Source organism: Rhinoderma darwinii, chromosome 4, assembly GCF_050947455.1.
Source record: "Rhinoderma darwinii isolate aRhiDar2 chromosome 4, aRhiDar2.hap1, whole genome shotgun sequence".
NCBI lineage: Eukaryota > Metazoa > Chordata > Amphibia > Anura > Rhinodermatidae > Rhinoderma > Rhinoderma darwinii.
Genome location: NC_134690.1, coordinates 109,982,172 through 109,998,831, shown reverse-complemented (window position 1 = coordinate 109,998,831; position 16,660 = coordinate 109,982,172). Strand labels below are relative to the sequence as shown.

Here is a 16,660-nt window from a genome sequence, read left to right as displayed (position 1 = left end):
ATGATCGCTTTATGTCTTAGGCAGGCACAGGTACATAGAAAATAGCTCTGCAGTGTTAGGGTATGTGCACACGACCAATTTTCAGGCGTAATGGAGGCGTTTTACGCCTCGAATTACGCCTGAGAAGACGGCTCCAATATGTCGGCAAACATCTGCCCATTGCTTGCAATGGGTCTTACGATGTTCTGTGCAGACGAGCTGTAATTTTACGCGTCGAAGTCAAAATACGGCGCATAAAATGACGGCTCGTCATAAGAAGTGCAGGACACTTCTTGGGATGTAATTGGAGCCGTTTTCTCATAGACTCCAATGAAGAACAGCTCCAAAAACGGCCGTAAAAAACACAGCGAAAAACAAAGCGAAAAACAAAGCGAAATACGCGAATTGCTCAAAAAACGTCTAAAAATCAGGGGCTGTTTTCCCTTGAAAACAGCTCCGTATTTTGAGACGTTTTTGACTATGCCTGTGAACATACTTTTAGGGTATGTTACGCAAACTCGCGATATTCGCTGCGTTTTTCTCTGCGTTTTTTACGGCCGTTTTTGGAGCTGTTTTCAATAGAGTTTATGACAAACGGCTCCAAAAACGTCCCAAGAAGTGACCTGCACTTCTTTTTCACGGCCGTTTTTTTACGCGGCCGTTTTGAAAAACGGCCGCGTAAAAAAATGGCCCGTCGGAACAGAACGCTGTTTTTCCCATTAAAAATCAATGGGCAGATGTTTGGAGGCGTTCTGCTTCTGATTTTTCAGCCGTTTTTCGGGTGTTTACGGCCCGAAAAATGGCCGAAAATAGGCCGTGTGAACATACCCCTAGGCTTCAGATTTCATACAGTCGTAAAGAGACAGTATTTTTATATCCTAATTATGGCCGCAAGACCTGGACCCCCGAGGTTATACTGAATTAAACTTCGATCGCCACAGAAAAGTGGCGGGTCTCCGTCATACAGCCACAATAAGGGTTCACAAGTGGCAGATTTGTTACGGAAGTATCTGCGATTGAAAATGTAGTATCCCAATTATTTTCTTTTTGCTGAAAATTACTTCATTTAAAAAAGAAAATCAGTTCCATTCATCTGAAGGGGCTTGTAGAAATCCATGTGTTTGCTGCAGAAACAGCCCTATTCAAAAGTTTGCATCTGATTTTGAGTCGCAGAAATTTCTGCAGCAAATCTGCCGCGTATGAACTTCCTTACCCTAAGGCCTGATTCACAAGAACGTGTTAAACAGGCATGCATTTACGCCACAAAAGTCACAACGCTTGGCTTTCTGTTGTGGGTTTTGCATCCCCATTGAATTCAATGGGGAAAACCCGCAACAGAAAATCAAGAAAAACGCAGCATAAATTGACATGCTGCGGAATCTAATTCCAAACCACAGGTCAATTTATTAATGTTTACGCTGCAGTTTTTTTTCCGCAGCGTGGGCATGAGATTTACTAAATCTCATCCACTTTGCTGCAACTGTAAATGCTACGGAATTCCCGCACAGAATTCCGCTGCAGAAATTCTGCAGCGTTTATGCTACGCGGGAGCCCGGCCTAAAGATAGAGCCAAAAAGCACTAGACCCCTGTGAGAATGGGCCTGGAAATAAATATTGGGATTGGGAAGACAAGGAAAGTCTAGTTCAATAATGACATCAGTAAGGGGCCGTTCACATATGTCCGGCGTCCGCTTCAGTTTACCTCCGGCGTGTTGAAGAAAAGCCGGAGGCAAACTGATGCTAGAACGGATCCCATAGCTTTCTATGGGATCTGTTCTGGCACAGGGGACATCAGTTGTGGCTCCGGACCTCCCTGGGAGCGGGATCCAAAAACGTTACCTGTAGCGTTTTTGGTTTCGTCTCCAAGGGAGGTCCGGCGTCGTATCCTATCTACTTTAATTGTGGCCGGCGGGAAGGTGGATGTGAGCTAGGAGCGGGATCCTTGGTCATTGCATTGCCGGGGATTCTGATCCAGGCGGAGAAACTGACGACTACCCTCCCACCCGTCCCGGATTCAGTGGGACATGGGGCGCTGTGTGGCACAATCTACATGGGGCGCTGTGTGGTGCCATTTACAGGGGGGTGCTGTGTGGCGCTATCTACAGGGGGGCTGTGTGACATTATCTACTGGGGGTACTGTGGCAATATACACAGTGGGTACTGTGCCATTATATACAGAGGGCACTGCGGCATTATCTACAGGGGCCTGTGTGTGGCGCCATCTACAGGGGGCTGTGTGACATTATCTACAGGGGTACTGTGGCATTATATACAGAGGACACTGCGGCATTACCTACAGGGGCATTTGTGGCACCATATATAGGGGGATGTGTGGCACTATATACAGGGGGTGTGGCACTATATACAGGGGGTGTGGCACTATATACAGGGGGGGTGTGGCACTATCTAAAGAGGGCACTGCAGTATTATCTACAGGGGTTGTGTGGCACTATATTCAGAGGGCACTGCGGCAATAGCTACAGGGGGTTTGTGGCACTATTTACAGGGGCACATATTCAGAGCCTAGACTACCATTTTGTGGACCATTGTGGTAAAAACGGATGGTAAAAACTGATGACAACTAACGACAACTGATGACAACTGATAGTTTTGTAGTAAAAAATCGTGAAACAGCCTGATGGCAACTGATACATTTTTGCATCAGTTTTTGCATCAGTTGTAATCACATGAGAGACAAAAAAAACAATACTGATACAACTGATATATGTGAACGCACCCTTAGCGGACATGATCCAATTCTCCAGTATAATAAAATGAACATAGCTGGCAGCCTAGGACATAACTGTGTGAAAAGTAAGACATGGGAAACACCCATAGGAAAACACCGTTATCAGACTACAGTTTCGTGTTTTCTTAACAACCAACTTGCAGTCATGGTTGGTAAATAGCAAAATCAGCTTTTGGCTTTATGTCCATTGTTACGACTAGAGGTCATTTAATAAATATATTTCCTGAAGATAAATGTTGCCTTAAATGGCAGAAGTTAGAAAGTGAACATTTATGTGAACGGTGCTTTGTATTCCTAGCACAGTATTCCCATGACAATATTTAACTGCCAGCGCACAGGAGTAGAAGTGTTGTCATAGGGGCAAGAGAACAGATGACATTCAGTTATAATGTAAATGGAAAAAAACAGAAGACTTTTATTTTCATTCAACTCTTTAATTTCATACAACCCATTTGGACTTATGGATCCCTGTTTTACGGATCTGTAATACTGCGCCAATAGCCTGCTACGGGCCCACACTGTACCTCCATGCGCCTCTGATTTTATACCAAAGCAAACATTTTTTTTTTTCTTATGGGTTCATACAGAAAAATAAATTGTGGCATGCAACATCACATGCCATATTATGGAGATTATCCTATCCAAAAGCATTATTTGTAAGGCAGAGTACGGTGCCACACGTGGCGTGCCTCCTACAACCCCCGAGTAATTCCAACGCGGTTGTTTTTGGAAAAGAAGCAGACTTTTTTCTAATCTAATACAACCGTGTTAAGGGGGTATTTACATTTAACACATCTGCGTCAGGATTCCGTTCTGGCATTCCGTCAGAGCTTCCCGTCACAACAGAACCCTGACTGAAATAAACGGAAACCATAGGTTTCCGTTTGCATCACCATTGATTTCAAAGGTGACGGATCCGGTGCAAATGGTTTGCGTTTGTCTCATTTGTGCAAGCGTTAGCTGATTGCGCTATTCATTCCATCAAAACGACGGAACCCTTGTACAACTGAGACAAACGGAAACCATTTTAGTCGGATCCGTCACCATTGAAATCAATGGCGATGCAAAAGGAAAACCTATGGTTTCTGTTTGTTTCAGTCAGGGTTCTGCTCTGACGGAATGCCGGAACGGAGCCCTGCAGATGTGAACGAAGCTTTAGCCACGATCATGAAAATTGCCGCAAACACCGCAATAAAAAAAGCCTCATGTAAATATACCCGAAGACCAACTAAAGACATCAGGCTTTCCTGATCTCACAAAAAAGGATATGATCCCGTTCTTGGCCCTAAATATACAGTATGGCTCATGTACAGAGCTGTAATACGTCCACTTAAATGCTGAAACCAGCAAGACTGGGTAACATTCTTCATGCCTATGGGTATTATCAGACAACCCTGGGTCAACGATCTTGGGGAAAAGATATAGTTTTTCTTCAGACGAGCAAGTGGAGGAGATCGCTGGTTATGACCTGTCTGAATAGACATATCCATGCACATCAGAACATACATGTTTATTGTAAGATCTTTCCTGTATTATATTTGTGGACAGACTCTTTTATACACAGACGTTCTGTTTCCTAATAATATAACCAGTCATTTATTACAAACACATCAAGTATTTGTCATTTTGATTGACAGGTTTCATGGATTCATGTACTAAAAGGGTATTTACAGCTGACAAATAGGTCGTCCATCTGATAGGCAGTTTGTATCCTATGTCTATAGGTAGAAATGATACTTTAGCAATGCCTGGGAGCCTTATGACAGGAATAATACATTGCACAGTACAGAAGGCAGGGGTGACAATCCAGAAATATGTACTGCAGCCTGAACAATGAGTACCATGGGGCTGGCATAAACCTATAGGCCAATGTATTGCTCTGTGGCAATAAGAAGCTGTCATAAATGAGGTAGGCCTTATCAGTGCGTGCCAGCGGTGCCTGCGGCTTCCTCATAACGTTCCACATTCACACACAGTTCATTCAGGATATATAACTAGGGCAGCTCACTAATAGAATATGTGTAATACAATGACACCCATAACATGTAGACTTTTATTTTATAAGCTTGTCCTCAGCTGCCTGACACTGGGCAGAAATAGAGTACGGCCAAAGAGAAATTCGGGGGAACTGGGCAGAAGAGATTTTATTATCTCCAATCTGTGTTATGTGTCCTGTTCACACAGGCAACAACTGACTATATCTGGTAATAAATGAGTAAGGCCTGATTCACACGAGCTTACAAAAAAACCTGTCGTTTTTCACGTCCGAGGTGCATTTGTGCTCAGCGCTGTGAGACGCGATGTCACGCATCCCCCATAGTTGAGAGTCTATGGAGGGATACGTGATGCGTGAAAAGAACGGACATGTCCTATTTTCGCACGGACCCTTGAAACAACGGCTGTGTGAACGGCCACATTGAATTACATAGGTCCATGAGACGGCTGCTATTTCAATGGCCGTCCCACGGACGTTTAACACGTTTGTGTGTATCAGGCCTTAGTGTTACATGGTGACTTTATGAAGCCGAGCCATATGACACATCGGCTGCGTGTACGTTAAGCGTGTACGTCGTGATCTCTACCGATGTACACGCTAAATGGACATAACAAAGGTGAGGTGAACAAGGCCTCACCTTAACTGGTTCCCGACAGCTGGCTGTATTTTTACGGCCTGCGGTCAGGGTCCTTAAAACCCGCGCCATAGACTTTTTACGGCTCAGGTTTTAACTTGCTGCCCGCGCAATCGGGCAGCTGAATGTCGGGTCTCCGGCTGTCAGTGACTGCCGGGGACCCTGAGGAGAGGATAGAAGCAGCTTTCGCTGCTTCTGTCTTCTCCGATGTGTTTTTACACAGCGCTCAATGAACGCTGTGTATAGGAATAGAGACAGCAGCTGCGGCGCTGTCTCTATTCCTCCCGGTGATTATGTGACTGGTCACATGATCGCCGGGTGCCGTTCGTGGCAGACTGTTGCTGGGTCTTACTAGACCCAGCACAGCCCTATTAGTGACAATCGTCACTATGAGAGGGCTGATTTCTCCAGTTACTGTGGAAAAGATGGTGTAAAAGAAAGAAAAAATATATATAAAGTTCCCCAAAGGTCTTTTTTGACCTTTGGGGGACAGACCATAGTAATAAAATAATAATAAAGTAAAGTGCAAAAAAAAAATTTTTATAATAAACACACATAAAATACCCACCCCAAAAAAAATGTTCCCCCCGCCAATCATTGTTGTAACGCTAGCGCTGACCCAATTACCCTAATATAGACATGTAATATATTAAAATTTACGGTAGACAATGACGATCACAAATAAAAGGTCTATTTTAGGGTAAAACTATGTTATTACCCCAAAAAAATAGCTGAAACAAAAAAAGCTTATTTTTTTACTATTATTTTCAAACTTTATGAATAAAAATTCTAAAATAGCAAAAAAGGTGTGTATAAAAATGATAAAAAAAGAAACCTGCATTGTCTACGAAAAAAACGTCGCAAAAATCACGTCGTTAGCCCAACAAATAAAAAGTTATAGCCATTTAGCTAACACGTGCTAAAAATGGCTAAACGGTGTCTGTTCCTGAAGGCTCAAAATAGCCCAGTCCTGAACTGGTTAATGCAACTGACTTCGATCTAATGTTAAATTTCACAATGCCAGTTTCTATAGGCTGTGACATTGCTATACAACTGCACATGAGCCTCTTATGGATGAGCCGTGTCCACAGAGATCAATATACGTGGTTCTTCTCCCTACTGTTGTCTGTGTGTGAACGGGGCTGAGTGTAACCCCAGAGAACGTGCACAGAAGAGAACGCCGCTGCGGCTAGCAAAAGCCTAGGAGCCGTAGTGCTTCACCGAGTGCAATGGTTTCCAAAATATTGTGACTCCCACTAGATAAACCGCCAGCAATCACACATTGATAGTCTATCCTAGGGATGAGTACAGGGCTCATTTAAAGGCAATGTAAACCTTTGAAAGGCCAACTTTTTTTTAAAATAAATATGTGTATCAGTGTGTTTTGTGTAACTTTGTAAATACTTTTTTATTAAAAATGTATTTTACTTTTTTTAGATACAGCTGCTCTGTATTCTCTATACAGAGCAGCTGTACAGTTCGCTATTCACTGAAGCCGTCAGTCCCGCGGACCTGACGGGTTCAGTGTCAGGGGTACTGATCCACCTGTAATCGATTATATGTTAGTTCATGACTTAGATTTGATGGATAACATGTGGATCCTGTGTGTCAGAGACACGCAGGACCCACGGACCCTGAACCCGTCAGGGTTCAGGAATTGACGGATTCACTGCATAGCGCTAGATACAGCTGCTCTGTATAGAGAATACAGAGCAGCTGTATCTAAAAAAGTAAGATACGTTTTTTATAAAAAGTATTTACAAAGTTTACACAAACACCTTTTTATTTTAAAAAAAATTGCCTTTCAAAGGTTTACATGATCTTTAAATGCAAGGTTTTTGGCAGGTGATGCGTCACAAATGCTGCCGCTGAGTTACCATTGCAAGGCACAAGTGACGTTACCGTCCTCAGCTTCCTCATCGTACATGATATTAAAGGGGTACTCCAGTTTATGTAAATTATGACCGTCTGAAACAAAGATGCTGGTAACTTGTCATTCAAGTGATATACACAGATTATAATCGCTCACATCCGTCCCTGTCTGATCACAATCCAATTTCCCTATCATCACACACAATAGAGACAATTTCACGGGGAGTCAATTATCCTACAGTATCTGTATGTTTTTGGCGTGTGGAAGTGAACCAGAAGATTTCTACGCAAACACGGGGAGATCATACAAACTCCGCGCAGATCTCGTCCCAAACCCAAGAATCAGCAAAGCACCATCCAACCACTCCACCATACAAGTCTGCAGGAACTGGGATCGTGGTGGTGCCCGGCATAGGTATATTGGCGAATACACACAGGTGACATAATAGACACAGCATTTCGTAAATGCAGTACATCTATATACATATATACTGTCAAATAAGACCAATATACACAGTAAATGCATATACTACATTGGTATATATATATATATATATATACCAGTGAGGGGAATTATCATTGTCATTTCAAGTCTTCTGCAAAATACCTAATTTATGTCGCCACTTTTACCGACATAAAAGAGCAGTCATTGTAAAAAAAACAGGGAGGTTTTCAGTTTTATGAAATTGTAATATATAGTCACATCCTTAGCTATAGGCAGTGACTGGTCCTGGGCACACATGCTGCATGTGTCAGAGGTACACCATGAGATGCCAAGTACCACACACTATACAGAACTAGTTTCCCGCTATCTGTTTTAAGAATCCTAGGGTCTGGAACTCCTGCAACTACAACCCTCAGAATGCCCTGACAGCAGCATGCTGAGCGTTATAGTTACACACCAGACTACACTAACAGTGTAATAAATGTGCAGTGCTGGCATTTATAATAGAGGACAGGATGGAGCAGCTCTTGTCTCCTAACAGTCACTTCAGTCCCAGAAACACCTAATATTAATCTATTCATTGCTGCCGCTCTGTTACATGCCACCCATCCATGACTGGCACTGCTTATATACAGGGGTATCTATGTATACCACTCACCATACACCATAGCCCCGCCTGTCTCATGCAGAAACCTGAAGCGACGGTTCTTAAAGAGCCATATGGTCAGGATCGTTAGGATGAGGAGAAAGTTGAAGACGAGCAGCTCCAGAGCCCCCTGATGCTGGAAGAACTCCGGTGCCCTGGAAGACCTCGCAGTCCTGGGCTCCCCCATCCTGGTCGCACACGTCACCTTGCGATGCCCGCTGCTGGCGCTACTTTATGAAGAGCCTATTCTACATGTAATAAGTGTCACATAGCGGCACCCTAGGAGGAGCTATACGAGATGATTGCTCATATACTGGGAAGCTCCTCCACCGCGCGATGCATGCTGGGAGTTGTAGTTTACGGCCGCTGTCAGTTTGCGCTTGAAAGAGAAGCATTTGCATCCTGCGGACTACAACGCCCACATTTGCTGCTGATGCTCATTCATAAGACGCCAGGTAGAAAGTGCCAAGGTGATAGTTACCTGGCAAACCGGGTGCTGCTGTTATGTAATGGGCACTGACAGCTTTTGACTTTTTGGCTGAGTGACAGCAATCCCAGGATAACTACTGCACTGTTTATCATCACTATCTCATCCGTTCAGTTTACAAACTTATATATAAAGAAAGAAATATTTATATAATTTTAGATAGATAGATAGATAGATAGATAGATAGATAGATAGATAGATAGATAGATAGATAGATAGATAGATAGATAGATAGATAGATAGATAGATAGATAGATATGAGATAGATAGAATAGATAGATAGATAGATAGATAGATAGATAGATAGATAGATAGATAGATAGATAGATAGATAGATAGATAGATAGATAGATAGATAGATAGATAGATAGATAGATAGATAGATAGATGATAGATAGATAGATAGATGATAGATAGATAGATAGATAGATAGATAGATAGATAGATAGATAGATAGATAGATAGATAGATAGATAGATAGATAGATAGATAGATAGATAGATAGATGGATGAATGGATAGATGGAAGGATTAGATAGATAGATAGATAGATAGATAGATAGATAGATAGATAGATAGATAGATAGATAGATAGATAGATAGATAGATAGATAGATAGATAGATATGAGATAGATAGAATAGATAGATAGATAGATAGATAGATAGATAGATAGATAGATAGATAGATAGATAGATAGATAGATAGATAGATAGATAGATAGATAGATAGATAGATAGATAGATAGATAGATATCTGCTGTATATCTGCAGTCATAGGTGTTCTTGCACCTGCATACATTTTGTATCATTTAGTTGGAATGTGCTGTTCAATTTTTGTTGTGTTTATGGTATCCATATATGTGGGGTTAGTGACTGCCTCCACTTGTTGTTCTTGCACTCCTCCCATTCTGCCCTGGGTGATTTTAATCAGTTCAATGCTGGATCCTACCATCCCCAGGTATATATGTAGGCTTAGTCCCAGTTCTGGGTGTATGTGCAGCGTAGGTTCCCACCTTACAGAGGTCGCCTTGTCGTGGCAGGTAGGCTAAAACTTTTTGATCAAAATGTGCACTAAGAACCTCCCTATTTGTAGGTAGATTTAGATTTGGTGCATATCTATTTATATTTAGTGGTTTAGGTGGCATTAGTGTCGCAGGGTGCTGTCGCCATTTTTATATCTGATAGATAGATAGATAGATAGATAGATAGATAGATAGATAGATAGATAGATAGATAGATAGATAGATAGATAGATAGATAGATAGATAGATAGATAGATAGATAGATATGAGGCTGTGAGATAGATATGTGATAGATAGATAGATAGATAGATAGATAGATAGATAGATAGATAGATAGATAGATAGATAGATAGATAGATAGATAGATAGATAGATAGATAGATAGATAGATAGATAGCACAAAAAAATGGCGACAGCACACTGCAAACACTAATGCCACCTAAGCACTACAGATAAATAAATAAATACGCATTACTGCTGAATCTGCTTACAATAGGGAGGTCCTTAGCTCACATTTTGATCAAATTGTGTGAGCCCACCTGCCATGACAAGGAGTCCTCTATAAGGTGAGAACCTACGCTGCACACACACCAAGAACTGGGACTAAGCCTACATATATCTAGGGATGGCAGGAACCAGCATTAAACTAATTAAGGCGGTAAAAGTAGACGGATACGATTTGCGTTAATTAGAAAATGTATGACATTTTGTAAAAAGTCTAATTTCTCCTCATTTTGAACTGCCATATGTCACATATGTACATACATACTGTACACTTTTTAATGAAATATATATTTCTATCTCTTTACTTTATTTTGGCAGCACTTTTTTGAACAATTTAGAGGACTTACAAATGTAATAATAATTTTATAAATTTTGAAGTACATTTTGTTTACCCAGAACAAAGCCAAGTTTTCAGAGGCTCATAGGTGTCAGAATGATGGAAACCCCCATAAAAGACGCCATTTTGAAAACTACACCCCTTAAGGTATTGGGGTGTTAGTATTCTTACCCCACAGTTTGTTTTTTTTGTAAGAATTCATGCAATTAACCCCTTAATGACCGGGCATGTTTGTACCTTAATGACCAAGCCAGATTTGTCAAATCTGGTATGTCTGACTTTATCAGAGAATAACTCTGTGAAAGTTTTGAATATCCAAGTAATTCTGACATTGTTTTTTTGTCACATGTTGTACTTTATTTTAGTGGTAAAAGTAGACTGATACGATTTTCGGAAATTAATAAAAAAATAGAAAAATGGAAGAAATTTTGTAAAAATTACCATTTTCCCCTATTTTTAACTGCAATATGTCACATATGTACATACATACTGCACAATTTTTTTAATTAAATATATATTTCTATCTCTTTACTCTATTTTGGCAGCACTTTTGAAAAAATAAAATACATTTTCAGCAATTTAGAGGACTTACAAATTAAATAATAATTTAATAAATTTTGAAGTACATTTTGTTTTCCTGCACCAAGCCAGGTTTTCAGAGGCTCATAGGTCTCAGAGTGATGGAAACCCCCACAAATGACCCCATTTAGAAAACTAGACCCCTTAAGGTATTTACCTAAGGGTATAGTAAGTATTTTGACACCACAGTTTTTTGCTAAATTTAATACATAGCAGGTGAAAAAAATAATTATTTCACTTTTTTCATAAAAGTATTAGTTTGAAGACCGATTTCTTTGTAAAGCGAACACGAAAATGAAGAAACACACCCCAAAATCTATCACCCTCTTTCTCCTGTTTTCAAAAATACCCACATTGTGGCCCTAATGCGCTGCCTGGACACACAGCAAGACCCAAAAGGAAGGGAGCACCCGGAGGCTTTCAGGACTCATATTTTGCTTGAAAATGTTTTAGGCCCCACTGTACATTTGGAGAGGCTTTGAGCTGCCAGAACGATAGAAACTCCCCATAAACGACCCCATTTAGAAAACTAGACCCCATAACATAATTATTTAGGTTATAGTAAGTGTTTTGACCCCACAGTTCTTTGCTAAATTTAATGCATATCAGGTGAAAAAAATAATTATTTCACTTTTTTCATAAAAGTATTAGTTTGAAGACCGATTTCTTTGTAAAGCGAACACGAAAATGAAGAAACACACCCCAAAATCTATCACCCTCTTTCTCCTGTTTTCAAAAATACCCACATTGTGGCCCTAAGGCGCTGCCTGGACACACGGCAGGACCCAAAAGGAAGGGAACACCCGGAGGCTTTCAGGACTCATATTTTGCTTGAAAATGTTTTAGGCCCCACTGTACATTTGGAGAGGTTTTGAGCTGCCAGAACGATAGAAACTCCCCATAAACGACCCCATTTAGAAAACTAGACCCCATAAGGTATTTATTTAGGGGTATAGTAATTATTTCGACCCCACAGTTCTTTGCTAAATTTAATGCATATAAGGTGAAAAAAATAATAATTTCACTTTTTTCATAAAAGTATTTGTTTGAAGACCGATTTCTTTGTAAAGCGAACATGAAAATGAAGAAACACACCCCAAAATCTATCACCCTCTTTCTCCTGTTTTCAAAAATACCCACATTGTGGCCCTAATGCGTTGTTTGGACACACGGCAGGGCCCCAAAGGAAGGGAACACCCGGAGGCTTTCAGGACTCATATTTTGCTTGAAAATGTTTTAGGCCCCACTGTACATTTGGAGAAGCTTTGAGCTGCCAGAATGATAGAAACTCCCCATAAACGACCCCATTTCGAAAACTAGACCCCTTAAGGTATTTATCAAGGGGTATAGTTAGCATTTTTACCACACAGGTTTTTTGCTAAATATATTGGAATTAGTCTGTAAAAATTAAAATGTACTTTTTTTCTGAAGCAACATAGAAATTTTTATTATTTACAAGGAATAAAGAAGAAAATGCACCCCAACATTTGTAAAGCAATGTCTCCCGATTACGACAATACCCCATATGTGGTAAGAAACTGCTGTTTGGACCCACAGCAGGGCTCAGAAGGGAAGGAGCGCCATTTGGATTTATGATTTTGCTGGAATGGTTTTCGGTGCCATGTCGCATTTGCAATGCACTGGAGGGACCAAAACAGTGGAAACCCACGAAAAGTTACCCCATTTTGGAAAAACCTTCAAGAAATTTTTCTAGGGGTATAGTGAGCATTTAGACCCCACGGGTCTTTTGCAGAGTTTATTGGAATTAGGGCGCGAAAATTAATATCAACATTTTTTACACTAAAATGTTGCATTTTCTCATTTTCACAAGGGATAAAGGAGGAAAAAAACAACCATTTTTTATAAAGCAATTTCTCCCGAGTACGGAAATACCCCACATGGGGTCAAAAGTTTTTTCATTAGAAATGAATTAACCCTTTCAGGACTGATCCATTTTTTGCTTTCATATTTTAGATTTTCACTCCCCGCTTTCCAAGAGCCATAACTTTTTTGTTTTTCCATCAATAGAGCGGTGTGAGGGCTTATTTCTTGCGGGAGGAGCTGCAGTTTTTATTGGTACCATTTTTTGGTACATAAAAAGTGATTCAAAAGTTGTATTACATTTTTTTTTTAGAGCGAAGGTGACAAAAAAAAAAAAATAGCGATTTTGGCGGTTTCAATTATAATTTTTTTTTAAGGTGTGCACTGTGCAAATTAAATAATGGCATATTGTAATAGCTCGGACTTTTACGGACGTAGCGATACCAATTTTGTTCATTTTTTTACATTACTTTAGAAGAAAAATGCGAAAAGGTGTTTTGTTTTTTTAACTTTAAAAAAAATAATTCTCACTACTAATAACTATAATTCTTCTACACATTTTATTAATCAATCCCCTTAGGGGACTTGATCCAGCAATCATTGGATCACTGGTACAATATACTGCAATACTAATGTATTGCAGTATATTGTTATTCTTACAGGCTCCTGTAACAGAGCGATCGCTGTACCTGTCCGTTAGTCCTGGGTGTCAGCTGTAAAACACAGCTGACACCCGCAGCGTATGGAGCAGGCTCAGCACGTGAGCCGGCTCCATACATCAACCGCCGCACCATGACGGGCAATTAAGTCATAGTGCGCAAAGGGGTTAATGCGCAGCGGATGGTTCAAAGTGAAAATTGCAATTTTCCACTGATATGCCATTTTAGTGCATAATATGTTGTGCCCAGTTTGTGCCACAGAAGACAAATACCTCATAAAACGTTAAGCGGGTTCTCTCAGGTATGGCGACGCCGTATGTGTGGGAGCAAACTGCTGCTTGGGCACGCTGCAGGGCTCAGAAGGGAGGGACGCCATTTTGCTTTTGGAGCGCAGATTTTGCTTGGTAACTGTTCTGTTTTTGCGTTTTGCTGGTATTTCAGCTTATAATTTGGGGGTATATGTAATCTGTGCGGAGAACATCAGGGCATAATAAGAGGGTATAATAATGGGGTAAATAAATAATAATTCATAGATATGTGCCCGGTGTCGCACTGATAAATGGCGCCCGATCCGTTTTTGGACACTCTGCACATTTTGCATCGCCATATTCTGAAAGCCAGAACTTTTTTATTTTTTCACCACCGGAGCTGTGTGAGGGCTTATTTGTTGCGGGACAATCTGTAGTTTTCATTGGTAGCATTTTGGGGTACATGCGATTTTTTTTTATCACTTTTTATTCAATTTTTTTGCAATCTTGAGCAAAAAACAGGAATTCGGACACCGTTTTTTAGGTTTTCTTTTTGCGGCGCTCACCGTATGCTATAGGTGACATTTTTACTTTATTCTGCGTGTTAGTACGATTATGGCGATACCAGATGTATATAGGTTTGGTCCTTTTTTTTAGTGTTTGCGCAATAAAATGGCTTATTTATAAAAAAAAAAATTTCTGTGTCCCCATATTCTGAGGGCCATAATTTTTTCATTTTTTAGTCAAAAAAGCTGTGTAAGGGCTTGTTTTTTGCTGGACGGATAGAAGTTTTTATTGGTACTATTTTCGGGTACATGCGACTTTTTGATCACTTTTTATTCTTTATTTAGGGAGCGGTGGTGACAAAAAAAATTGCGATTCTGTCGTAGTTTTTTATTGATTTTTTTTGGGGTGTTCATCGTGCGGGAAAAATAACATTATAGTTTTATAGTTGGGTTCGTTACGAACGCGGTGATACCAAATATGTGTACTTTTTTAACGTGTTCATTTTTTTTCTATAATAAAAGTCTTATTATAGGAAAAAAAGCATTTAGTGTTTATAGAACTTATAACTTTTATTTTTACACTTTTTTTAAAACATTTTTATTACTTTTTATTACTTTTTTTACTTGTCCCACTAGGGGACACTTAGTCTTGCAGCTTTGATCGCTGCTAGAGTACATTACACTACACACGTAGTGTAATGTACTCTAACTGTCATTGTGACGTGACTGTCACACTGACAGGAAGCAGAGGAGGAACGGCCGGAGGCTGTTCCTCCGAGGCTTCTGTACATGGCAACCCGGAGGTCATTATCTGACCTCCGATTGCCGTGACAAGCATCGGTAGCCCCCACGATCACTTCGTGGGGGCTGCTGATGTGCTTCAAACCACTTAAATGCGGCGACGGCAATCCGTCGCTGCACTTAAGGGGTTAACTGCCGAAAGCAGCGGCGATGGTCCGCTGTCCGGCGAGAATGATGTCTCAGCTGTCTAGAACAGCTGTCAGCGCGCGCCTGTCACTCTGTGTTTACACAGAGTGACAGTTTGAAATGCGGACGAAAATGAACGTCATGGTGCGGGAACTAGCAGCCGACCATGACGTTCATTTTCGTCCTTGGTCGTTAAGGGGTTAAGGTGTAAAAAAACATAATTGAAATTTTTTCACAAAAGTATCATATTAACCCCTTTCCTCTTTAGCCACTTTTGACCTTCCTGACCGAGCCTCATTATTCAAATCTGACGTTTCACTTTATGTGGTAATAACTCCGGAATGCTTTTACCTATCCAAGCGATTCTGAGATTGTTTTCTCGTGACACATTGGACTTTATGTAACTGGCAAAATTTGCTCTATGTTCAGTATTTAATTGTGAAAAACACCAAAATTTTGCGAAAAATGTAAAAAATTGGCATTTTTCTCAACTTAAATGAATCTGCTTGTAAGACAGGCAGTTATAACACACAAAATTGTTGCTAATTAACATCCCCATATGTCTACTTTAGATTGGCATCGTTTTTTGAACATCCTTTTATTTTTCTAGGATATTACAAGGCTTTGAACTTTAGCAGCAATTTCTGACATTTTCAAGAAAATGTCAAAAAGCTATTTTTACAGGGGCCAGTTCAGTTGTGAAGTGGCTTTGAGGTCCTTATATATTAGAAACCCCCAAAAAGTCACCCCATTTTAAAAACGTCACCCCTCAAAGTATTCAAAACAGCATTTAGAAAATTTCTTAACCCTTTAGCATTTTCATAGGAATTAAAGCAAAGTAGAGGTGAAATTTACAAATTTCATATTTTTTTGCAGAAATTAATTTTGAATCCAATTTTCTTTATAACACAGAAAGTGTTACCATAGAAATGCAACTCAATATTTATTGCCCAGGTTCTGCAGTTTTAGGAAATATCCAACATGTGGCCGTAGCGTGCTACTGGACTGAAGCACCGGCCTCAGAAGCAAAGGAGCACCTAGTGGATTTTTGGGCCTTATTTTTATTACAATATATTTTAGGCACCATGTCAGGTTTGAAGGGCTCTTGCGGTGCCAAAACAGTGGAAATCCCCCAAAAGTGACCCCATTTGGGAAACTACACACCTCAAGGAAATTATCTAGGGGTATAGTGAGCATTTTGACCGCACAGATTTTTTTACAGAAATTATTGGAATTAGGCCGTGAAAAT

General features: G+C 40.3%; 1 protein-coding gene across 1 annotated transcript in view; it reads right to left on the bottom strand.

The window, feature by feature from the left end:
* SLC9A9 (solute carrier family 9 member A9) overlaps nucleotides 1-8,615 on the bottom strand; it is an 885,771-nt gene extending 877,156 nt beyond the window's left edge. Inside the window, exon 1 of the mRNA XM_075861458.1 lies at nucleotides 8,334-8,615. Within this exon, the coding sequence (XP_075717573.1) occupies nucleotides 8,334-8,508 (175 nt within the window). The 5' untranslated portion in view covers nucleotides 8,509-8,615. The remainder of the gene's footprint in view (nucleotides 1-8,333) is intronic.
* Between the last annotated feature and the right edge of the window lie 8,045 nt (nucleotides 8,616-16,660).